Source organism: Rattus norvegicus, chromosome 17 (genome assembly GCF_021556685.1).
Source record: "Rattus norvegicus strain SHRSP/BbbUtx chromosome 17, alternate assembly SHRSP_T2T, whole genome shotgun sequence".
NCBI lineage: Eukaryota > Metazoa > Chordata > Mammalia > Rodentia > Muridae > Rattus > Rattus norvegicus.
The window spans coordinates 33,422,690-33,448,707 of record NC_141550.1 but is presented as its reverse complement, the minus strand read 5'-3'; the positions used below and the strand labels follow the sequence as shown (position 1 = coordinate 33,448,707).

Here is a 26,018-nt window from a genome sequence, read left to right as displayed (position 1 = left end):
GGCCCATACATATACAGCCACCAAACTAGATGAGATGGATGAAGCAAAGAAGTATAGGCTGACAGGAACCGGATGTAGATCTCTCCTGAGAGACACAGCCAGAATACAGCAAATACATAGGAGAATGCCAGCAGCAAACCACCGAACTGAGAACTGGACCCCCACTGAAGGAATTAGAGAAAGAACTGGAAGAGCTTGAAGGGGTTTGAGACCCCATATGAACAACAATGCCAACCAACCAGAGCTTCCAGGGACTAAGCCACTACCCAAAGACTATACATGGACTGACCCTGTGCTCCAACCTCATAGGTAGCAATGAACAGCCTAGTAAGAGCACCAGTGAAAGGGGAAGCCCTTGATCCTGCCAAGACTGAACCCCCTGTGAATGTGATTGTTGGGGGGAGGGCGGTAATGGGGGGAGGATGGGGAGGGGAACACCCATATAGAAGGCGAGGGGCAGGGGTTGGGGGATGTTGGTCTGGAAACTGGGAAAGGGAGTAACAATTGAAATGTAAATAAGAATACCCAAGTTAATAAAGATGGAGGAAAAAAAAAAGAACTAACTTGCTACCTACTATGACTGTTAATGAGGCAACATCCATCACCTAACTGTAATCAGAATTACTAAGGCCAGAAAATAAATTAGATTAAATTAATATAGTAGATGAATTGCTTAAGATATATGAAAAATGCTAGTCATACTTGGGAATATAAAAACAAAACATTAAATTCACTTATGAAACAATGTACCTTAACTGGCACAATTCTGATAAGTAAAGCTAAAGAAGATGGGGTTAAGAAGGATTCAGGCAGGACATCAAAGACAAACGATCCCTTTGACTAAGTTATTTTAAAATATTTCTAGGAAACTGAAGCAAATGAATAGATAATTCTACTGATTTCAAATACTATCTAAACATATTAAAATGTACCAATGCTCATATCATTGATCATGAGTATGTCCCGGAATGGGGGACAGCTCTGTAGTAGAATGCTTGCCTATAATGTAAGAGTACACATTCCACAACCAACCCCCATAACCAAAAAATAGTAGATACTAAAATTTCAATACATTCTTAATCATAAAATGTAAACTCCTCCAAAAATCTAAAATAAATCTGTCAAAGATTTTTATCTATGAAACCACTGACCAAATCAAAACTTGTCAAGCTTCATATATATTACCATAAAAATAAGTTGATAATCGAAATAAATAACACTAGAAGATGACCCATGTGGGTGAGTTACCTTTACCTGTGCTCTCCAGGATATCCCTGAATATGAATCCCTCTACTTCAAGAACATAAACCTCTTAGACTCTAAGAACCAGATGATACTTACTTCTCAATTTCAATGCCGAGAGGATTCGCAGGACGAAGTGACAAGGGGGGAATCCCCTTATTCCTGTCAGTCCGCATATCATAATAATTCATCTCATCCACCCACACTGCAGACTGATCCAAAATGCCTGCAAGTGTTAGGAAAGTGCACTCAGTAAGACAGGGACTCTCCAAGGGCCTTTACATCTCACCACAGTGCTTTAGTGGGCACTACAGCTCAAGTTCTTTTCATGCTGGTGGCTTTATAACAAATATTGAGAATCTATAAAATAGCGAAAGTAACATTTCTCGGTTTATGATTTCACTATACATTATTCAATGGAGGTGATTTTAAGCCATTCACAAAACATCCTGAAAAAAACATGTTTTATGAATAACATATAAAATTATCTGTACATTGTTAAATATTAATAAAGTTGATAATATCATTTGTAAAGTAAAATGTAAGGTACAATGATATGACTTACAATATCTCTTTATTCAAGAAAATACTCTGAACTCATGTCAACTTTTCGGAAGAAATGTCTGAGAAATCTCAAGTCATAAAAGAGTCAGGTTAAACATTAATTCCATAGCAAACTTCTTGTATGTGACTGCTGAGAAGCCATCACACATGTATGACTTGTATTTAACATCAAGGTCCTTTTCCTTCCATAATCTAAAGTAATTTTATTACAAGTGCAATGCAAATGTTTTAAAATTGTATTTGAAACTCTTTTTATCTCTCTAAACACTAACATGTATTCATGAATAGTTACACAAAATTAGCATAGTCTTTGTTTTTTCTTTTCTCTTCATTATGCTGAATGCTGAAAATGTCCTACATGATTAGATAAAAAAGCTTCTTAGGCTGATATCAATCTGGCAAATCCAATAAAATATCTAACAATTAAATTGGTTAAAGAATTCATAGCTTGCACAATTGAAATAAATTATTCAGGAAAAACAGACTAGGTGCACATCTGCAAACAAGATACAAACTAAAGATAGCATTCTCTGTCCTGGGACCAAGCTCTGTACTGCCCTACTCAATACAGGACAGCTTTTATACTACTGCAGGGACTCTGGGTTGCAACAAGGCAGGACTGAAGAATCAGTAGCTCAGAGGAAGTGTGCCCTGCTGGCTAGACTAGCAGTGGCAGACACTGAGGCTTCCCAGAAGAAGGTTGTCTGAACACCAGACAGCAACAGGACCCTGTGCAAACGACTACTTCAGCAGCCATTGTGGACATTAACGAGGGCTGAGTAGAAGTCCCACATTCTGAGGCTGTCATTAAATCTGGCCCTCATCTTCTATGAGCCATTCTAAATACCCTGAACTAGGTATTCAAACTAAAATTACACTTTCACCTAAGTTTTCTTTATGTGTTATATAAACAAATATTATAAAATGATGAATTTAAGAAAATGTTTACACCTCCTCCAGAAAGCTGTAAAATAGGCTCATGCTTTGATTTCAGAGTTCACTTTCTAAAGATTACACATAAATATATACATACATATATATTTAAATGGCATTATATTTTTGTACACAAATGTATACTAATACACACACACACACATACACACACACACACACACACACACACACACTAATTCCGACTTTAGTTTTCCTCAATTCCTTTCATTTTTTTACTTCAAAAGTACATATAAGGATTTATAGAGGCCAGCGCTATAGAATAAACCTCTATGAGCTGAGATAGAAAATGAAATTTTTTCACTATAGAGAGAAATAATGACTGAATTTAATTAGGATTGATGGTCTTATACAAAAATATCTTTGTATGTTATTGCAAGATCTTACAGAATTACAATGAGGAATCTTAGCAATATTTTATTAAGAGACATAAAGTATCCATGGGAATAATCTAAAAATTGATAATTTGTTCTTTTAAGTGTTAACACTTCACAGTTATCTTCTAGCTTATCCAACCCTTTGAGGTAGATAATGGAATCATTCTTCTTCAACTCCCAGAAAACAGGCATGGGAGCTACCCAGCTGCTGGAGGTCAAAGTCTGGTCCCTCAGACTACTAAGTGCTTCCCAAATACAAAGTACTGCCAAGCAGCAGGGCAGTACATAAGAAAGAGGAAGTGTGACTCCAGGGGACAAAGCAGGGCTGCACTTCATCTGGCCCTGGGAGGATGTGACCACCACAAATGTGGCCAAAGTAGAAACTATTTCACTTAGAATCTTAACTGTAAAACGGCACTAAAGTAACGTTCACAATCAAGGATCCAAAACCATTATCCCAAACCGCCATGGGGACAGATCTCACCAGTAACGTGGAACGACAGTAATTCCTAGAACTGTCTTCACACTGACAGTCAGCTTAGTGAGCTGCCTCTCAAAGAGAATGGCTGCACAGGAAGTTCAGAGCCAGCCCTCCAGACTCTACCTTAAGAGCCAGGCACCAACAAAGGAAGTAACGCAAACTCTGAGACATATCTTAGTATTGTCAAAATGAACACACTCCACCAAATAAGACATGAGAGCTAAGGGTGTTTTAACAAGTTTTACCAGTTTTAACATCTTAAGGTCAATACTTTTTCTTTAGGATAAAGTCACTAAATCTTACCTATTTTTTCAGGTTTGAGTAGCTTAAAAGAGACAGTTGAGGTTCCTCTGCCCCCTGACTTGGTTGTGACAATAATGTCTCCTTTGTCATTTTTGGCTTGTCCCACTCGACAGACAATTTTACTTGCAGACATCCATTCTGCCGTGAGGAGGCAATTATGTCCACAAATTGTCAAGCCTGAAAGTAAAAGCATATATACAACAAATTAAAAAGAAAAAGACATAATAATGTTTCCTGTTTGAATAGATGTCAAGAGTGCCTGACATAGGCCATGGAATCTGGTTTTCTCTGATACCTAAAACCTCCTTCCCTTCCTCCACCATCATCAGAATTAGAACTGACGAGGCAGTCAGATTACTTAGACTATGAGACAATTGTTTTCAGAAAGCACTGTTACTATTAGAAGTTTAAGTGTTAAAAATGAATACATTTACTGATCATTTCTAAAAACATTCTAAACTTACCCATCTTCTAAAAAGAATCTGTGTGTGCTTTTTCTGGTGTTCAGTTGCACACAGCCTACTGAATGGACTAACCTGGGCATTTCACACACAGGCTAGAGCACAGTGATTCACACACACTCTTGGCCACTACTGAGTTACTCACAGTTCTCACATTTCCACAGGAGCCTCTCAGTGCTGGTCTAGTGTTTTCCTAATAAAACTGACACTATACTTGCCTTCCATCATTCAGCTTCCAGTAAACCAGCACCACAACTCTGGCCCATCACCACACCCTACCAAGGAGTGACTGAAAGAAATACCCAGTCAGAGCGTTGTGTAAAACCACAGTATTATAAATCACTCATGAGTTAATTACCCTGTCAGGTAACAATGATATAATTCAAACTGAGGAACAGGGGCAGAGTCCAATTATTTTCAATATCACAAAATGGAAATAGATCATGTGAGCTATTTATTTCTTAAGCTTTTTATTTTTTACTTACTTACTAAAGACTAACAAATCTAACTTCATGAAATATAATATCATCGTTTTATATTGTTTTGGAGCACTGAATTTTTTTTTTATTTCTATTGTTTGTTTGTTGACAGAGTCTCACTACATTGCGCTGACTGGCCTGTCAACCAGGCTAGGCTCAACCAGAGAAAACTCTGCCTCCTCTAATTCCCAAGTGCTGCAGTTAAAGGAGTACACTACCTGGTTTAGCCTCAGTTTTTAAAAAATAAGAGAACTCTAGGTAAAGTAGTATTTATAGTATTTTTACTTTAATATAGGCGCCTTTTAGTTAAAAACACTTACATTATTTAACAAGGTGGGTTTGTTTTTTTAAAAAGTGAGCTATTGGCAACAGATGTGACAGGTTGAAAGCTACACTAGCAAGGTTATACAAGTAATATACACTTTGTCAAAAAAAAAAATAGCACCATCCAAAACTAAAGCAAAATCAAAATGTACAGAGACTGCTAATTGTTGCATCTTGATACTATGTAGGTTATAGTTTTACATATGAATTCCATCTATGTGCTATGTTTTCATGCATGCCAAGAACTATTTTCCAGCATGAATAGAGAAACAACTGGACTGAACTATGTCCAAAGTCAAGACACTGGATTAACCCCACAGTCTTTGGGATGGAATGCAGCTCCTCGGGTAGAATGCTTGCCTAGCACACACAAAGCCCTGCCTGGTCCTGGTCCCCAGAACAGATACATCAAGCGTGGTTGTGCATGGCTACAATTCCAACAATTGGTAGGAAGAGGCAAAAGGATCAGAAGTTCAAGGTCATCCTCTTCACACACCTATCTTTGAAAGAATAAATTTAAGAGATGTTTACTAAACTATCAAAAATTACAGCTACAGATAAAAACAGAAAATTACACATAATATAATTAGGTAACTCTAGGAAAGATGATTATCTGGGAAGCTCAAACATCAATTATAAGCTACAGTGCTAAACTTCAATTTACTTCCTCCAAAAAGAAAACATTTTCTGGATGGTCAAAACTAGTCAACCAGCCATTGAACAGGGAAGGCACTTCCAGCTCAGACTCTATATATTTGGTTGTGAGCCTAGCCTTTAACGGCTGAGCCATCTCTCCAGCCCCAGCTCAGACTCTAGAACTCAGCACTGGTCTCTGTCAATTATGAAACTAATTGCTAGAATGTCAAGTCTAGAATGAACTCATGTGAGAGATTAGAACGACATCCAACAACATGTCCTGGGAATTCACCTCTACAACCTCATTTGTAGTTCATATAATCTATTATAAAGTTATATTTAAAATCTGCATGCTAGACCAACTACCTAACATTCATTTCTATTTTTAAAAACAGTATTAAGGTTTCATCATAGCAAAATAAGCAGGACTCTCCAAGTTGAAGAAACAAGAATAAACCTAACTATAACAAATTTTCTAAAGGATTTATAGAAATACAGTATAGAGTTAAATTGATAATGACCTTCGTAAAAAAGAAAATTAGAAAAAAACTCCTTTTATTCAACTCATTTTATAGAGATCGCTACTTCAATAATAAAGCCCAGCCTCTCACAATGCATCAGAGGTCATGCCCTTACCTATAAGGTCAGTGGGACCAGTACCCAGATTCTCCCCTCTAATTGTGACTTTGGTCCAAGGAATCCCTTCATTTGGAGAGATGCCTGTCACAAGTGGAGGCTGCCGGGATCGAGACATTGTACTTTGAGCAGCAAACTCCTGTTCCAGTTATAAAAGCAACCTGTTAAAAGAAAGGATTGGTGACAATTGAGATAACAGAAACTACAAGCATAGGAAAGTCTGACATTTGGTACCAATACATAAAACGTCTTCATTCACTACAGTTCTGGAGTCTTTTAATTGGTTTGGTCATTCATCATATCCATCAACATTTGCCAAAGATGAAGTTTATAATGGACATTTGTTAGCACTGTGAGAAATATTCCAAAGATGCAAAAAGTAAGTCCCAGATTCCAAATGTTTTTATCATATTGTTATTGCACAGCTCTAGGCCTACATAATTCAGTCACAAATTATCTTATTGTTTTACTCTCCAAGTTTTCTAAGAAATATACTACAGTTGTAATGAAATATATTTATATTCCTGTAAGTGTAGGAATTAATTCACTTTATTTGAATTATAGTGTAGTTTATATTTTCTACCATATAGTACATACATATGCATACCACTAACTCATAATGTGAATGTCCTCATGAATTATAGATGCTTTCTGAACACCTATGGCATAGATGTATAGGTAGAAACACATATTTGCTTCCTGCTAAGAACTGCATGGATGAAAATGCACACTGGGAAGTCAAAATAGCGCTGTGTTCTCTGTACTCTTGCTAATTCTCCACTCTCAGCAATTAGCTGTTAGTTCTCAAAAATAAGCATCTAGTCAATTTCATCCTTGCTTTTAGAAGCCTTTGTAGGATACCCACAGTTCACGAAATACTTAGGGATGTGTTTAAATCTTGTTAAAACTAGACTTCTACCTCCCCTCCTTCATCTTCAGCCATTTCATTCATATTCAAAATCAGAGTATCAATCACCTCTGAAAATTCTGAAGATACTCCACATCCTACAGCATCAGGTAGTTTACCAAGATTGAATCCCTCATGTAAATATTAACAAATACATCCATTACATTAACATGCAAGTCTGCATTCATCCTTAATAACTGGCAAAATTATCTATCAAAAGACTGATTCAGAAGGTATTTATGCTTTAATATCAGCAAATATTTTTATATCAACTTCATGCACCTACAGGTATCTCAGTAAAGAGGTCACCAGTAGAAAAAGTACAAAAACCATCTGATCTAATCAACTCAGCACCAACAAGGGAGTTTAGCTGTATTAGGACTCACATTTGTATATAAAATCAGTTGTTTAGGGCTGCAGATATGGCTCGGCAGTTAAGAGAACATACTGCTCTTGCAGAGGACCCAAGGTTGGTTTTAAATACCATGCTGAACAGCTCACAACCATCTGTAATTCCAGCTCCAGGATGATTTGATTTGATATCTCTACTCTCTGTGGGTACCTGTACTCACAAATATGTATACCTAATTAAAAATAAAGCAATGAATCTTTATAAATTTAGCTATTTAAAATATTTTAAAAGGAAACAATTAGAAAAAACTTTTCAAATTCTATTTGCAAGTTACAGATGTAGCTGTAATGCTTGCCCTAGCATGCATGAAGACTTGGGTTGGATCCTCAACACTACATAACTGAGGGTGGTAGCCCCTGTCTGTAAGTCCAGAACTTGGGAGATACAGGCAAGATGATCAGAAGTTCAAGGTCATCCTTGGTGGTTACATAGTGACTTCTAGGATAGGGTACTATGAATGAGCCTTTGTCTCAAAGAAAAAAAAATTTATATATATATATAAATGTTTTAATTGAAAATATCACTATGAGCAATGAAATGTATAAGAACTTATACAAAACACTACAAACAGGGATAATAAAGACAAGTAAGTGAAGATCCACACCACATTCATGGATCACAAGGCTGGATGCTATTAAAATATCAGCTACTCAACTGATCTATAAATTCATGCAAGTTTATATAGTGATTTTGGCAAAGAAACTAAAAAATTTCTAAAGACAGCCAAGGAACTTAGAATAGTGAAAACAATTTTAAAATGAAAAAAGTGCATAAATTCAAGATATATTACAAGTCTACAGTAATAAGACAATGTGTTATTGCCTTTAAGGTGAGCTGACGGGTGGTGGAATATACTAGAACCCAGAAGTGAACAAGCTCATGCGTGCCCACTTGACTTCTAACAAAGGTTCCAAAGCATTATCAATGGAGAAAACAGATATTTACCAGACAGTGTGCAAACAACTGGTTATGTATACAGGAAAATAAAGAAACGCTTGTTACTATAACCCTATATCTTACAAAAGTCACTTCAAAGTAGATTATGGACTCAAGACATGAAAACTAAAATTATAAACTACAAGGATGATGCCATAAAAAACTATCAACATTGGCTAGAAGTACAACTTTAGCTGTTTTTAATTAAACAAAGAGTAACCATACATTTTTTTAAACTTTTTTTTTACTTCACCAAATTAAGTCTCTATCATCCAGAGAAGTATCCCAGAAAAAAATTCTAATAATATATATTATATATAAAAAGTAGCTTATATAAAAAATTAATGCAACTTAATAGCAAAATACTTTTAAATAAGCAAAAGATTTGAAAAGATTTAAAAATACTTCACAGAAGATAAATAACTTCAGTTTAGCAATATGATGGCACACATCTGTAATCCCAGTATTCAGGAAGCTGAGAATGAGCAAGTCTAAAATAATCTGGACTATACAGCGAGTCTCAAAATGTTTTCTATGAATAAAGTATACATGCATATATAATGTATATATATGCACATCTAAGATGCATATGTTATGTAAATAAGTATTTCTGTAATACATACAATTGGTAGAAGTACTTAGGCACTTGTCATAGTGAGTACTTCAAGCTGAAATCACCAACAGAACAATATCTTCAGAAAGGCCATCTGCACTGAATCTTCTTGTGTGCAACAAACTATTTCAAGAAAGATGGCGCTCGCATATAAAAGAGGACATATATAAGAAAAGCTCTGACACAGTGGCATGCTCCAGTAAAGAAGGAGTCAAAGAACAATGGAGACGTGTCAAGGTTGTAGGGACCTAACAGAAGACAACTAGTATTCAAATTTAGGAAAATATAGCATCCAAAGAAAACTGTCCAGGTGGCTTTCCTGTTCTGTGCCCCCAGTGTCACAATACTAGCCCAAATACAAAGGAGATCTCTCATGTGTGTCCCTGCACCCCTTGCCTGCTTTTAATAGTGCACACTGAGAAAAAATAAAACAAAACTGATAGCAGTAAGTTGTGTATATGTTTTTTTAAAATATTCAACTCTATTCGAACAAAATAAACAGGTAAATGGAAAGGATAAAGAAAATGGGTCAAAAAATAAACATTTGATGATCTGGCTAAGGCACTTGCAGAAATTGTTACTTTTAATACTCTTAAGACTTATTTTTTAAATTTAAGTTATCTCAAAATAAAGTTAAAAAAACAATGTTCTGATATAATTTTGAATTAAAACATAAATGCAACAGATTAACATCCCATTCAATTCACGTCAACTAAAAACTCATGAGAAATATATTTATATCTAACATTGACAAAATACACAAACAAGTGGCCAATAAACTGATTTTAAATAGAGAATATCAATAGGCTAACAGTTAATAGTTAATTTTATATAAAATGGCATTTTACAAATAATTATTCTTTTAAAGGGATAACTATTGCTCTCTTTTACTAGTCCTCTAAAAGAAGACATAATAGTGTTTCAAATACTTAAGCATATTCCCGGAAACTATAATGTAGAATTTAGCCTGGTAATGGATTAATAAAAAATTAAGGACATACATGGGGGTTTAACAACTCTTTTAGTGAATAATTATGTTGTTCCAAAGATACTATAACACTTACTGTACAGAAAATAGACAAGGAAAGATTAGATAAATAACTTGTCTCATGGATTAACATCCACAAACCAATTCTTGACAAAGGTAAACTCTCCTTTAATTGGCATGGAAAATTGAGTTCTCTGAGTGAATAATTAGCTTACTGACACTGTTGAAATTACAGCCCAAATTGGATAAGCATGTGGCTTCTTTGGACTACTTTGAGAATCTAGTCTAGTTCACATAGAACTTAGAACCAAATTTCTAAGTACAAATGTTCTGCTTTCCCTGTTGCCAAAAAACAGTAGCATGACATCTTAATGAAAGTGAGGAATTACCACTGCCATTATAGAGAAAAGTTGTCTAACAGAAATGTTACTGCTGGTAATCATTGAGAATGGTGACTTTGATTAGCAGAAAGGGATGTGCTGGTATTCACAAAGTTGAGAAAGAAGAGATCTGAATAAACTAAACTCCAGAGATGTGCAATGAATTATAGGACAGCAAACCCTGACGTGCTTACTGCTCAAGCATAAGGATCCAAATTCAATCTCCAGAAGCCATGATGAAAACCAACAAATCAAAACAAACAGAAAAGTGTAGTGGCATACATTTGTATTTGGGGAGGCAAAAATAAGCAGATTCTTAGAGACCACTGGCTGGCCAGCCTACCCTACTTGGAAAGCTCCAGGACAATAAGAAACCATGGCTCTAAAGACAAGATCCTGAAAGGCTTGGTCTCTGGTCTCAATACACTCTATGTAGAAACACACACATGCACGCACGCACATGCACGCACACACATCATATATGTGTATATATTATACATACACATATTCTTTATTATAGCTTGAAATTTATTTCTCGTTTATATGAAATACAATGGAAAAAGCTAGAAGACATGGCTCAAATGAGTATGCAGTGATCTGAATGAAATTCCTCACAGTCTCCATCATCGGAATACTTGGTTTCCTGTTAGTAGTGCTATTTGGGCAAGGTTTAGGAGGTACAGCTTTTTTAGAGGAAGTATGTCATAGGACTTTGGGGTTTTAAAACCACATGCCATTCCCAGTTAAAGCTCTGCTTCATACATAAAATCTAGGGTTTGAGCTCTTAGCTATTCCTGTACCATAACTGTCATATGCTGCCAAGATTCCCTACCATGATGTATTCTTATTGCTCAAAATACCGTAAGCCAGAAAACCCTTCTTTCTGTAAGTTGCATTTGTCATTGTGTTTAAGCTTACTAACAGAATCACAAAGCATGCCTGTGTTACACCACAGACACACACACATACACATAGCCTGAAGATGCTGAAGCTTTCCCAAAACAGCTTTTACATATAGTCCTCACACTTAAATAGTCACCAAACCAAACAATCCTATGCTTCCAACTCAGAAGTGAGAAAGTAAATTGTTTGAGAGTTTAAACTCTCTAAAGTGGCTATTCCCCAGTAATGTTAAGACTTCCACTGAGAACCTTCAGAAAACAGTTATCTCTGAATATATGATATACATACAAAAATTCATCTTATACCTTTAGAGACTGAGATCATTAAGTCTCTCAAAATAATTTATGATTATTTTAAAAGGAGAAATTTCTCATTCTTCACAATATTTTTCATAAAAAATAATATAATTGTTTCAGGATTCAGTTAATTATTTTATTACAATCCTTTATTCCCAAACAACTAAGTTGAATGTAAGGTAATGGTCAAAGCCAAAAAGCAATCACATGAACTTGCAATTATTTCTTAACAATTTACAAAGGAAGCACTCAACAAAATCAACACCCTACAAAATCCACAGGGTTGCAAGCTTTTAACGAAAGTAACTCAAAGTCTCAGTTCTGGAAAGAACTTAAATTAAGATTTCTTTTAAAAAGAAAATTAAGGCTGCTTGAAATTCATGAGGCAGGAATAAAATACTGAAGAGAAATATCTTCGTGAACCAAAACAAGATGAAGTAGGGTATTGCTCAAAATATTACATAAGGCCATTGTGGGGTTTATCTGCTGTCCGTCAAAAAACCGTAGAAGTTTCCTATTATCCACCCGTACTTGTACCATGTTGTCTGGGTCTTTGTCTTGAGACATACCCAGAACGGCATTTGGAGGATTTCCAAGATTTCTAAAATAGCTTTTAATAGTCACTCCATCAGTTTCTACACTCAAGTTCATTTTGCCTTTTAGATTTGCTTCCACCAGCACGTGACTGCCCACATTTGCCATCCTTTCCACCATGTTCTTCAAGGTCTTCATAGCAGGCAGATAAACACTCACGTCAGAGCCCCGAACATGGGGCTCTGTGCATTCTTTCCACCACCTTCTGGGAAGTACCCTCACAGGCAGATCGTGGACCATAGCGCGGGTGTGGCCGGGGCACGATGCCAGCTCCACCACCACAGTAAGGCAGGGGCGCAGCTTGTTGGTGAGCTGCAGCTTCAGGGATGAAGCGTTGCTTGCATTCCTCACGGCTCTGGCCAGATGCTCAGACGTTAGCTCTAGATAGATTTCATTGAACTCCTGCGAAACACCCTCCATGCAGAAGTGGTGGAAGACATTCCGCCTCACCTCACCCCACAGCTTGGCCTCACTCAGCAGCCCCATTGGACAGAAGCACAGCCTGTCAGGGCACACGCGGAGCACACAGACCTTCGTCAGCTTTGCTATGGTGCTGTTGACCTGTATGAAGAGCTCTATAAAACGCTTGCTGGTGATCCTGGCCCGAAACTTCATGGGGCCTAGGTGGTAGAGGGAGCGCTGTGAGGAAACCGCTGCCAGAGTAGTCAGCTGGCTCACTCTTCCGGCCCGGAGTGTAACATGCTTAACCTTCCGGCCTGGGGCGCAACCGCCTCACCTACCATGCCTGGGGTGCGTTCTACTGCGCCTCCCTCCTGCCCCAGCACTGCCTATACTTGGGTTCCACATCCCTGCAGGTCCACTTCCACCTGAGGACACCTAGGTCAAACACTATAGGGTGATGCTTAGGGCGGTCTCTGGACCCATCTTTACCTTCCCACATACCTGCCCTATTTGAATACGTCACTGCTTCTGATCTGCTCATAAGAAGGTCACTCTATATAGTGTGACCACAATTTAAAGTACCATTGAAATAACCAACCCTTTTAAAACATTTGTTACATATATATACCTAATATATATTATAGTTTTGTTCAGTACAGATATTACTTGCAGATGTTAGTTACTACATGCCTTATAAACAATGTGATACACTAGACACATTTTATTTGCACCTAAAATACATACATAATGGATATCATTCCATACCATTAAACACTAACAAGTCTATCATTTTCATGGCTAGTTTCCCAGTATATTTATAAAAATAATTATTTCACAAGAGGAATTCACATGATTCAATTTTGACCTATTACTGGAATAATAAACATCTGTTATACAAAATACATTTACTTTTGTCAGTATTTACTTGTGTTAAATTTAAAGGGGAACTCTTGGTCATAGCATGTACATATAAAACTCTTCTGTTACCAAACTGTCCCAGAGAAAATTCTATCAACATACCTTCTGTCAGTAGCGTCATATAACAATCTATTTTGTATGTAGTGATATGATAAGTAGAATAACATGGCTTCAACTTGCAATGTATGTATGTCAACTTTACATTCCTTGTATGTAGTTTGTTGCTTGCTTTTTAAGATCTCTGATAGGACCAGGCTGGTGACACGTACCAATAATTTCAACACTGGGGCCAAAGGCAAGAAGGAAGGATCACAAGTTTAAGGAAAGTTAGAGTTACATTCTGGGCCAGTCAGAGCTATACAGTGAGATTTTTATCTCAAATAAATAAATTAATAACAAAAGAATAAAAACTCTGGCAAGAACATTAACCCTCTGTCCCTGTAAATATGGTCCAGATAAGTCTTTGGTTTTCATATTATTTATGATGTTCTTTGCCCTTAAGAAAATACTACATCTGTGTATGTGAAATGTATTTGTCTTTTCTCTGGTGCTCCTGGAGTCCTGACCCATGTGAAATACAGAGGATGCAGCTGGAACTTCTATATTTATTCTATTACAGCAGGATGTCTGCTCGGCTCCTTCTTCAACTAGGCAGGGCCTCCAAGATGATGGCCCAAGTCTCTGACTAAGGTGTCTTAGAGACCAGGATCTGACTGGTTTCTTCATCTTACTCCTGGCCCAAAGCAAGTCCTCAATCTCATCCCAATCTTAGCTTGAAGGCAGCAGCATCTCAGCTAGGAAGTCAGAACAATCAGTTGCTTCTGGAAACTTTCAGTTCCTCTTTTGTCTTATTTACTGTTCCATTGCCGTGAAGATACATTATGACCAAGGCAAGTCTTTTTAAAAAAGCATTTAATTGGGTGCTTGCTAACAGGTTCAGAATTAGTTCACATGGTGGTAAGGCAGTAGCTAAGAACTTTATATCCTTGACCCACAAAAGGAGGGAAGGAGGGAGGGAGACAGAGACAGACTAAGAGACAGACTAAGAAACAGACTAAGAGATAGACTAAAAGACACAGACTAAGAGAAACAGACAGAGACAGAGACACTGGGCCTGGTGTGGACGTTTCAAACTTCAAAGCCTACCGGCAACAACATACCTCCTCCAACAAAGCCATATCTCCTAACCTTCCCAAACAATTGATCAACCAAAAACCAAGCACACACATATGAGCCATTGGGGGCCATTCTCATTCAAACCATCATACTCTTCATGACCACCATTTGCTCATGGGTACCCTCAGGATTTCCTCTAATAAACTTCTCTCTCTGGTGATGGCATTATAGAGGGTCAGGTATTTCAAGCTTTCAAGCTTTCATACACCACAGACACAAGGGAATGTGTGACAAACCTGTCTGCTTCTGCATTTATGCTATGTTCTATCCATTAAGAGGCAGGGACCCAGTGATCACCATATAGAGGATGAATCCCAGACTTACTGTTACCTCCCACTGGGCCCTTACACTTATTGGTCCCTGTTTCTCCAATGCTAGGATTACAGGACATCCACAACTGAGCTTCTTCTAGTTCTTTTGCAAGTCAACGATCAATTAAGATGCCGTCTGTATTGTTCCATAAGATGAGTTCTGGATGCAAGCATGCCAGTTCCTTAGAAAGGAAGTAGGAGCCAGTCACCTGCACCTTTCCATAACCCAAGGACAACAAAGTAACAACAAACTGCAACATAGCACACCAAGTCATGTAGTGGTTTGCCTTGAAGTTATCTGTATTTTGATGCTAATTCCACTGCCCCAAGGACAGCGGCCTAGTCACTACTCAGGAATCAGGTGACTTCACCAGAACCCTCTCCCCATTGAATCTGTAAAGTACAGGTGAGGGGCAGGTACAGGATAGAAGGAGGTCTGTCATTGGAGGAGAAGGAAGGTGGGCGGGAGAGAAGTTTGAAGGAATAGGAGGAACTAGGAGAGAGAGAAAGAACTAGACAGAGGAGAGGGTGAGAAGCCATGGCAGGTAATGTTAAGATTCTGCTCTGTGTATTTACAGGTTGTTATTAATGTTCCTAAGGGATGGATGGTACCAGGCTTTGTGTAAGTAGGCAATTATAGCTTATCAATTGGATCTAAGATTATTGTGTTGTGTGTTCTTTTGTGTGAGGGTTTGAGTGTAGGAAAGTGTGCGGCTGGGATGTGTTTCTGTCAAGATATCTAGCAGATATCTTGGGGCACCAAGGTGCTGGACCTAGTGGGGTAAAAGACCACAATATACTTTATTTTTATATTTTTACAACAACAGTCACTCGTCAATACTTTTTTTTACCATCTAAAGAAACTGTAACCTTGGTAAATTTTAACATTTAAAATGCATCTTTACCAGCAAATTCTCTGTTAACCTAAGAAATAATTTCTTCTTTACATTTCAAGAGATAGAATAGATGGACATGAAAAGGTACAGGCTGAAACCTCTCAACAGCAGAGAACCAAGAATTCCAACACAACGGACAGCATTTGCTTCAGGTTCTTCTCCCTTCCTAGCTATAAATCTGCAAGTTAGAAACCACATAAAAACCCCTTTACAGTGACTGGATCTGTCTTAACTCCCTTGTGCAGCACCACTTTTATCAAATCAAACTGTAAACCCAACCAAGGCTCCTGCACATTCTAGTAATCCCAATTAACAAAACAAAATTATCACAAATGTGGTGAAAGGTGTTTGAATGAGAATGGCCCCACAGGGTTACATACTTGAATACTGGCCCCAGTTGGTGGAACTGTTTGGGAAGGATTAGGTGTGGCCTTGTTAGATGCAATCTGTCACTGGAAGTTTCAAAGGCCATGCATGCCATTCCCAGTCAGTTCTCTGTGCCTGGTGTTTGTGGAGATGTAAACCCTCTGCCACTGCTCCAGCCCCACGTGTGCCTTCCTGCTGCCAAGCTCTCCACCATCACAGTCATAAACTAACCTCTAAAACTGTAAGCAGGCTCCAGTTCAGAGGTCTGGTTGATGTCTTTTAAATAGAAAAGTAACTGAGACAGTAGTGACAGAGGAGGGAGGGTGCCTTGGAAGGTGGCTGAACAAGATTCCAAAACTTTCCAAATTCCTATAGTCACCACTAGGACAATAAAATGTGACCCTTCTTTGAGAAGCCCACACTCCTGCTCTTGGTGTGGGCCAACTCTGCTTTATACTGGCTTTTTAAAAAAATTCTACTCTGTGGCACAGCAAACCATTCTATTAAACCAGAGAGAAGAACCTCAAGGGTTAAAGGAACTCTTCAAACTGCTGCAGATGAGTGTGGAGGAGCCTCTGTCAGGCAATAAGTGACACTTCCACTGGGGAATTCCGTATTGGTAGGTTTTTCCCTACCCAGGTAACTGTTAAATGGTTTCTAAAGGGAGGTCCTTCCTTCTAAAGGAAGTATTCCTTCCTGCAAGATGTTCCCTGGCCCTCTCGGCCACTCTCTAGATTGTCACTGCTTTTGGTTTTTCTGCAGTTTCTATGTAGTTCTTCTATGTAGTTTAGGGTACGCCTGTTACTATTATCCAAGCTTCTCAGTCTGGGGTTTGACATCTAGTACCGGTGTTCCTTTGCCTTCTCCCTCTAAAATCCCATCATGCATACATTACAGTTTTTTCACAATTCTTGGATATTCTATTCCATTTTCTGTGGTGCTTTTTACTCTTTTCTTTATACTTTAAATTTCAATAGAGGGCTGGAGAGATGGCTCAGCGGTTAAGAGCACTGACTGCTCTTCCAGAGGGTCTGAGTTCAAATTCCAGCAACCACATGGCGGCTCACAACCTTCTGTAATGGAATCTGATGCCCTCTTCTGGTGTGTCTGAAGACAGCTACAGTGTACTTACATATAAATAAATAAATCTTTAAAAGAAAAATTCAATAGAGACTTCTAGTTCATGGAATCTTTTCTCCATAGAAATCAATCTACTGATGAGCCCATCAAATTCAAGATTCATTTGTTGGTGTTTTATCTCTACTTTTTCTTAAATGTCCCATCTGCCTTTTTACATTACTTATCTGTTATTACATCTGGTATTCTTTTCATTCAAGCCTCTGATACATAACTGTAGTGGTGAGCTGTTAACCCTCATATCCATGCCATACCTAAGCACAGTTAGTAATGTTTGTTGCACATGGCATGTTGATTAACCCAACACTGAGTCTATTTGTCTCTGTATGTGTAGGGCAGCAATCTGCCCTATGATAAATATTTAAACGAAATAAGTTGGGGATTTCCATACTAAAAAAGAATTTTTTTAATCTAGTTTTTCCTTATTGGAGGAATGCAAGGGAGTGGTATCTAAGTTTCTCGAATTCCAAACCAGAAACTACAAAGTGTTTTATCTATATCTATATTACAAAACTTCAGGAACAACCTTTACAATATACTCAAACTCTAGTATATAAAGGTTACCTAGAAAAATAAGGTATTTTAGTGGAAACATATGTATTGAATTAAAGGTGAAAATCAGGATGTGTGTTATGTTCTAAAATTTCTATTTACCAAAGAAAGACTGACAGTTGTATGTGTTTTCATTGGTAAAGTTCCATTTAAAGCAGTACTACCAAATAAAGCTTTTTTTTCCCAATATAGCAAGTAAGCTATAAATTACATCAGTGTATTGTAATATTTTCAGCTATTTAAAAATTAAAGATGAGTTGTGGTGGTTTGAATGAGAATGGCCTTTATAGACTCATGTATCTGAATGCTTTGTCCCCAGTTGGTGAATGTATTTGGGAAGGATTAGGAGGTGTGACCTTATTGAAGGGAGAGGGCTTTGAGGTTTCAAAAGCCTATATCACTCCTAGTTAGTGTGTGATCTTCCTCCCTCCCGCCCTCCCTCCCTCTCTGTTTTTCTCTCTCTGCCTCAAGGCTGTGTCTCGGGATGTAAGCTCTCAGTTACTGTTCCAGTGCTACACCGGCCTGCTTCCTCACATGTTCTCTGCCATGATGGCTATTACTCACCCTCTAAACTGTAAGCACCAATAAACTCTTTCTCCTATAAGTTGCTTTGGTCATGGTATCTCTTCACAACTGAAAAGCAAATAAGACATGAAGGCTGGAAGATGGCTCACCTGAGTCCAAATTCCCTAAGGCGAAAGCTGGGTATAGTGGTGTGCTTGGACTGCCAGTCTTGAGGTGAGGCTGCCTCAAAAATTAAAGGTGGAGACCAAAGAAAGACATGATATCCTCGGGCATCAATACACACATGCGTCAACACCAGAGACACTATTATCAAACATACAGCATGATATAGCAATGCTTTGCTTACTGGAGGCCAATAATGAGGTTTTTTGAAAATGTTGTTTGTAAAAATATAGCAAGGTTTAACTTACTAGAGGTCACTAATAATTATATTCTCCATAAAGAAAATGTGTAAGTAAGATCCTTTGTACTTTAAAAATGCCTTTCAGATATTTGACCAGGATGTTTCTAATCTGCATTTACTTTTCCAGTATTACATGAGATAAAATTCACCTTTAATAAGGGCTGAAAGTATGGCACAGTGGTAGTATGTTTGCCTACCATAGGCAAAGCCCTGGTTTTAATCTCCAGCACAGCAAGGAATAAAAACTCATCATAGAAGTTACCATAAATTTCTTTTCTTTTCCTTTTTTTTTTTTTAGTTACATGAACATTAATGACTGTTCTGGGCATGTTCTTAGATCACTGCTTCAGACAGCAGTGTTTAATAAGCTTGTTTTTTATAGTCTTACTTAATGTCTGTCAGACTCTTGCTGATTATTAAAAGCAGGGTGCCAGCCACCTACTTCCAAATCTCTTCTGCACTGTTCCTGTCTGATGGCCACTCTCATCAGTTCTCCTGCTGTCTAAACCTTCTGATAACTCCATGCTGGAATCCTTCTCAGGAAGAGACCTCTGACAATGTTCCTGATGCTCACATGCCTCTTAGGCCTCTCTGAAGTCGGGAAGAACCAGAGTATCTTGTGCTTCTCATCCCAAACTGTAGTTTGAACAGGACCAATGCTGTAGTAAAGACTGCCCTCTGTATAGTATGGTTAAATAACATAGTTGGTCTCTGTGCACTACACCAGCAGCTCAGGGGCGTGAACTGTGTGAGAGTGCTGAAATCAAACTGAACACAAAAGCAAACAGCACGTTCGAATTCATTTCTCTCTGCTCTTGGCTATAGTTGTTATATGACTAGATGCTTCAAATCCCTGCTGCCTTAACTTTTCCATAACAATGGACTTAAAAGAAATGGTGAACTAAAATAAAACTTTCTCCTCTATATTGTTTTCTATGGAGGTATTTTTATCACAGAAACAAAAATGACTGTAAGTCATAGCTGAACACCAAGCATCCAGACACAACCGTAAAACATCAGATTCTCAACATTGCACCTCAAATTCACAACCTTATAGCAATGCTGTGATCTTTCTGAAATGATGCCTTCTTTATGTTTTCTTTGGTCACAGTAGGAACCTACTTCCTGGTCATCCTCCATGTCCTGACTCTAACTAAGCTCCGCATAGATACCTTCAGATTCCTGTCTAAAAAGGTACAAGCAGACAATGGGAGAGTGCTATGGCTCTGATGACATCTAGTCTGTATCAGTTTTAGCCAGTAGGCTCCAGACAGATAGACATGATGTCAAACAATGACCAAAGTATTGTTTGTGACTACATAATTAAACAGGAAGCTGAATACTTCCCATGATCCAAAAAATGCAAACCAAAAACTAGCAGAATCTATTTTTAATTAAGATTTATTTATACTGCTACTCCAGGACCTAAGAGAAGTAATAAATTCTAAATAAGATATTACTAAAAATGTTAAATTAATCATAATACAATCATTACAGGGAAATCAAGGTTCATACTTTAAGTCTTAGTCTTATTAATGAAAGAATTCATTAGAAACAGATTTGGAAGCAAGCCCAAGGCCAATTTTATTAAGAGCTTGAGAAAGAAGAAAGAAGAAAAAAAACCAGCATGTACAGCAAGCTGAAAACCTCAGCAGTCCCCAGGAGGAGGAGGATGGAGAAGAGGAAGTCAGGCCCTTAAGAAATCAGGCAGCTTAGGTAATGGAGACAGCAAACAGCTAAGGCAGAGGGGCATGGGTGAGAAGACACAGTGTGCAGGAAGAAGCCCAAATATCCAAAACAAAACAAAGGAGCCAAAGAAGAAAAGGGAGGAAACACTTTTGTGGGCAACCAAAAAAGCCAACAGGCATAGAACTAGAGGACGGAAGCTATGCAAATGCCTACACAAAAAGGAAAGGTCTCATGGAAGGATAAATAAATTACCCCATGGTGGGGGGTATTATTCCTACCTGCCTGCCTTGGTTTTAGGTAAACCAGGCTTCTTGAAAGGTGATCTTCTGACCAGGTGACTGACAGGCCCAACTCTCAAGGGAGGAGACAACAGTATGAAATATTCTAATCTTTAAAGCAGATCAGAATGTCCTGTCTCCATCCAGGGTCAGATGTAGATGGCATTCTTTTGACCAGGAGGAAACAGCTTGCTTTTAATGACCCTCAACAGAGCCCTTACATCCTTAATGGCCACTAATGCTAATGTAACACAACTAGCCAAATTTGAACTATTAAAACTAACTAAATGGAGCCAAACATCAAAACTGTGAGTGGCCCTGCTGCCTGAAACAAGAGTAAACACCAACAGTTGAATCTCTAAGCTGTGTTTTATCAAGGGAGTCAGAAACCTGAAAAGACCGTGCATCGGCACCATTTAGCTCTTCCACTCATCTTTTAGTCAGCAGTTTCAACAGAAAGGGCAAACAAAGTCACTTCCAATTTACTTTTGCTCCTTTGGTCATGAGGTCAGACTTATCCCTGAGATCTGTGAGGTTGGTACTTTTCTCCTCATCTCCTTTCTGCAGCAGATGTTCTCAATGCCAAGGCCATTACAGCCCTCCCAAACCAATCCTCTGAATAACATCTCAAATGAAGGTCAGTCAGAGCCAGCAAAGCTTTAGCACTCTGTGCTCCTTTCTGAATGAAGGGCAAACACCTCACAGTGCACACTGCACAGTGGTTCTGACACTGGGTTCTAACAGAGCCAGCTTTTGGACAGCAGTTCAAAATAAGTAATCAAGATTTCTACACGATCACTCCATTTCCCTCCATAATTCTATAATAACAACAACCCCCAACCCCCAAAACAAAAACAAACAAACCTTCCCAACAGCATTTGCTTAGCCTTGGAAAAAGCCTACTACAAACTCTGAGAAGATGGCCACATGAGCAAAAAAGTTCCTGCAAAGAACCACAGCTTGCACAGAACCTCCTGCAAGGTCTAGTGAGTGACTGAAAGCTGGACACTCATGGAGAGGCCAGGATGCCACAGGCCAAGAGCCCATTCACAAGTTACCACGAGAGTCCTTGCCGACTCAACATCCTTGTAACTAACAGGTAAAACTTTTAGGAATCTATTAATACAAGAGACCACTAACTTCTCCTGTCTTCAATACAGTGTGATGGCCTGCTTTGCCTCAACCCTCATACCTAGTGTATTTGGAAGGTGCCTTGACGTAGCACTTTGTTCTGTCACTATAAAACTTCATGAGACTATTAACACACTGGAGCACTCCATCTCTGCCCAGGCTCTGGCCACTCACATTTGGTTCAGCATCTCTCCCATTCTCTTTAAGGTGAGAGTTGTGTTTTGCTTTGATAAAAACTTGAATTTAGGTCATGTTTCCTTGGAATTATTTACAAAACACACTGCTTTTTAAAAAAAAAATCACCTTACATAATATTTAAACTGTGAACACTTCTTAAAGACTCTGGCCCACTTCTTAGTCAGGTACACATGTGGTCAGACATATACATGCAAGCAAAACACACACAAAATCAATCTTTTATTTTTTTAAAAAAGTCCTTCTGGTATGAGGACATGTTTTCTTTTCAGTAATTTTTTTCAAGTTTCTTTTCAGTGATAGTTAAACAAAAAGCTAGGGACAGAAAACATCAGGACTGAAAACATACCTTTGATGTACAAAGTAAACAAAGTTAAAATTCTATCTGTCTTTAATTCAGGAGCCCATACTCAGGACACTAGAAGGTCCCTGCAACTTCCTATGTTCTAGCTAACAAGGCCATACAAGAATAATGCAAACTATGCAATCCGAAACTTGCTTATATAGCCTACCCTTGCTTGCCCCTTTCTCTCCATAAAGACCATAACAGAAGCTTTGGACCAGGCTTCTCCTGGCTCCATGACCTCCTGATTTACATGGGTGCTTCCTGGATGGACTGGCTACCTCTCAGGAATTACTACCAACCGACAACTCCCTTTGCAATAGTTACCCTCTCCTGTTCCACTAGGCTCACATGCAACACCTGCATAATAAGACCTCCACTGAAAAGTCTCTTTAAGCAGACTGTAGCAAATGACTTAGAGAAACAAGCCCAGAACCCAGCACTATAGAAGCCAATCAGCTACAGAAAGAGCCCATCTGAAAGGTAAGGTAAACAGGACCTGGAATGAGAAAAAGGACACAGGAGAGTAGAGAGAGAAGCAGATATGGCGAAAGTATTTTATTTGCATGTATGAATGTGCTAAAGGCATCAATAAAAATGTTAAGAGAAAAATAACTTTAATGCTCTGATTTGTCACTGATCACATTCCTCTATGATCACTTAAATTTATAAAATTGATTTTCCATTTAATTTTAGAATAAATGTATTTCATTTAATAAATGAAAATAAAACTTTTCCCTTTCTAATCTTTCCCTGGACCTTCTTCACCAATAAAACAGAGAATCAATGTCCCTCCCACTACACCAAAGAAAGAGGGTCTCAAAGTCAGAAGAAATGGGGGACAGAGGGGAGGGAGTCTGCTAATAGGAACTGAAATTCCCAGAAAAAAGGCACTTTACTCTGAAGATTTTACAAGGCTCACTGGTAAGAACTTCCTGATTGTGGTGAGATGGGATGTTATAAAACCAAGGCAAAATTTTAATGACTATCCTTAGTCCATCATTGTCTACCTTCTAGACCTAACCTAACAAACACCTTGCTCATCAGTAAGTCAAGCCATTAGATTCAAGCAACGAGAAGCTAAGAAAGAGTAAAGGCAAGGAGTGCAGGGATTACCATGTGAAAGAAGACTCAGAGGTAGGGGTTGGGGGAGACACTAAAACCCAGGGCTGTGGGCTCCCTATAAGAAACAGCAGAAAGGTGCACTGAAGCTCCCGGAAAGGGCGGTGCAGATCTTCCTGGTTGCTGCCCCCGTGGAGAGCTCGTAGGCAGCACCCCACTAGCAAACTTGAGCCTCGGGACCACAGGTAAGACAAACCTTCCTACTCCAAGCGACCTGCCTAGTGAACTCAGGACACAGGCCCGCAGGAACAGCTGAAGAACTGTAGATAGGAAAAACTACACGCCCGAAAGCAGAACACTCTGTTCCCATAACTGGCTGAAAGAAAACAGGAAAACAGGTCTACAGCACCCCTGACACACAGGCTTATAGGACAGTCTAGCCACTGTCAGAAATAGCAGAACAAAGTAGCACTAGAGATAATCTGATGGCGAGAGGCAAACGCAGGAATCCAAGCAACAGAAACCAAGACTACATGGCATCATCGGAGCCCAATTCTCCCACCAAAGCAAACACGGAATATCCAAACACACCAGAAAAACAAGATCTAGATTTAAAATCACATTTGATCATGATGCTGGAGGACTTCAAGAAAGACATAAAGAACTCCCTTAGAGAAACGCAGGAAAACATAAATAAACAAGTAAAAGCCTATAGAGAGGAGTCACAAAAATCCCTGAAAGAATTCCAGGAAAACACAATCAAACAGGTGAAGGAATTAAAAATTGAAATAGAAGCAATAAAGAAAGCACAAAGGGAAACAACCCTGGATATAGAAAACCAAAGGAAGAGACAAGGAGCCACAGATACAAGCATCACCAACAGAATACAAGAGATAGAAGAGAGAATCTCAGGAACAGAAGATTCCATAGATATCATCAACACAACGGTCAAAGATAATGTAAAGCGGAAAAAGCTACTGGTCTAAAACATACAGGAAATCCAGGACTCAATGAGAAGATCAAACCTAAGGATAATAGGTATAAAAGAGAGTGAAGACTCCCAGCTCAAAGAACCAGTAGATATCTTGAAACAAATTAATAAGAGAAAACTTCCCTAGCCTAAAGAAAGAGATGCCCATAAACATACAAGAAGCCTACAAAACTCCAAATAGATTGGACCAGAAAAGAAATTCCTCCGTCACATAATAGTCAAATCACCAAATGCACAAAACAAACAAAGAATATTAAAAGCAGTAAGGGAAAAAGGTCAAGTAACGTATAAAGGCAGACCTATCAGAATCACACCAGACTTCTCATCAGAGACTATGAAAGCCAGAAGATCCTGGACAGATGTCATACAGACCCTAAGAGAATACAAATGCCATCCCGGATCACTGTATCCAGCAAAACTCTCAATTACCATAGATGGAGAAACCAAGATATTCCATGACAAAACCAAATTTACACAATATCTTTCTACAAATCCAGCACTACAAAAGATAATAAATGGTAAAGCCCAACGTAAGGAGGAAAGCTACACCCTAGAAAAAGCAAGAAACTAATCATTTTGGCAACAAAACAAAGAGAAGAAAAGCACAAAAACATAATCTCACAACCAAATATGACTATAACAGGAAGCAACAATCACTATTCCTTAATATCTCTGAACATCAATGGACTCCACTCCCCAATAAAAAGACATAGATTAACAAACTGGATGCACAATGAGGACCCTGCATTCTGCTGCCTACAGGAAACACACCTCAGAGACAAAGACAGACACTACCTCAGAGGGAAAGGCTGGAAAACAACCTTCCAAGCAAATGGGCTGAAGAAGCAAGCTGGAGTAGCCATTCTAATACTGAAATAAAATCGATATTAAACTAAAAGTCATCAAAAAAGATAAGGAAGGACACTTCATATTCATCAAAAGAAAAATCCACCAAGATGAACTCTGAATCCTAAATATCTATGCTCCAAATACAAGGGTACCTTCATACATAAAAGAAACCTTACTAAAGCTCAAAGCACGCATTGAACCTCACACAATAATAGTAGGAGATTTCAACACCCCACTCTCATCAATGGACAGATCATGGAAACAGAAATTAAACAGAGACATAGACAGACTAAGAGAAGTCATGAACCAAA

The 26,018-nt window shown here is 38.4% G+C and overlaps 2 protein-coding genes across 13 annotated transcripts in view; both read right to left on the bottom strand.

The window, feature by feature from the left end:
* Exoc2 (exocyst complex component 2) overlaps positions 1-26,018 on the bottom strand; it is a 165,938-nt gene that overhangs the window by 124,936 nt on the left and 14,984 nt on the right. For 8 of the 12 annotated variants that reach the window (NM_134414.2, XM_087589737.1, XM_087589742.1 and 5 more), the window contains 3 exon segments: positions 1,342-1,468; positions 3,919-4,095; positions 6,455-6,615. In NM_134414.2, coding sequence (NP_599241.2) covers positions 1,342-1,468; positions 3,919-4,095; positions 6,455-6,572 — 422 coding nt within the window. In that variant the 5' untranslated portion in view covers positions 6,573-6,615. 12 annotated transcript variants of the gene reach the window in all.
* On the bottom strand, positions 12,012-13,179 carry Hus1b (HUS1 checkpoint clamp component B). Its single transcript, NM_001134846.2, is given in 1 exon segment — positions 12,012-13,179. A coding segment is annotated over 1 exon segment (831 nt). The 5' UTR covers positions 13,099-13,179; the 3' UTR covers positions 12,012-12,267.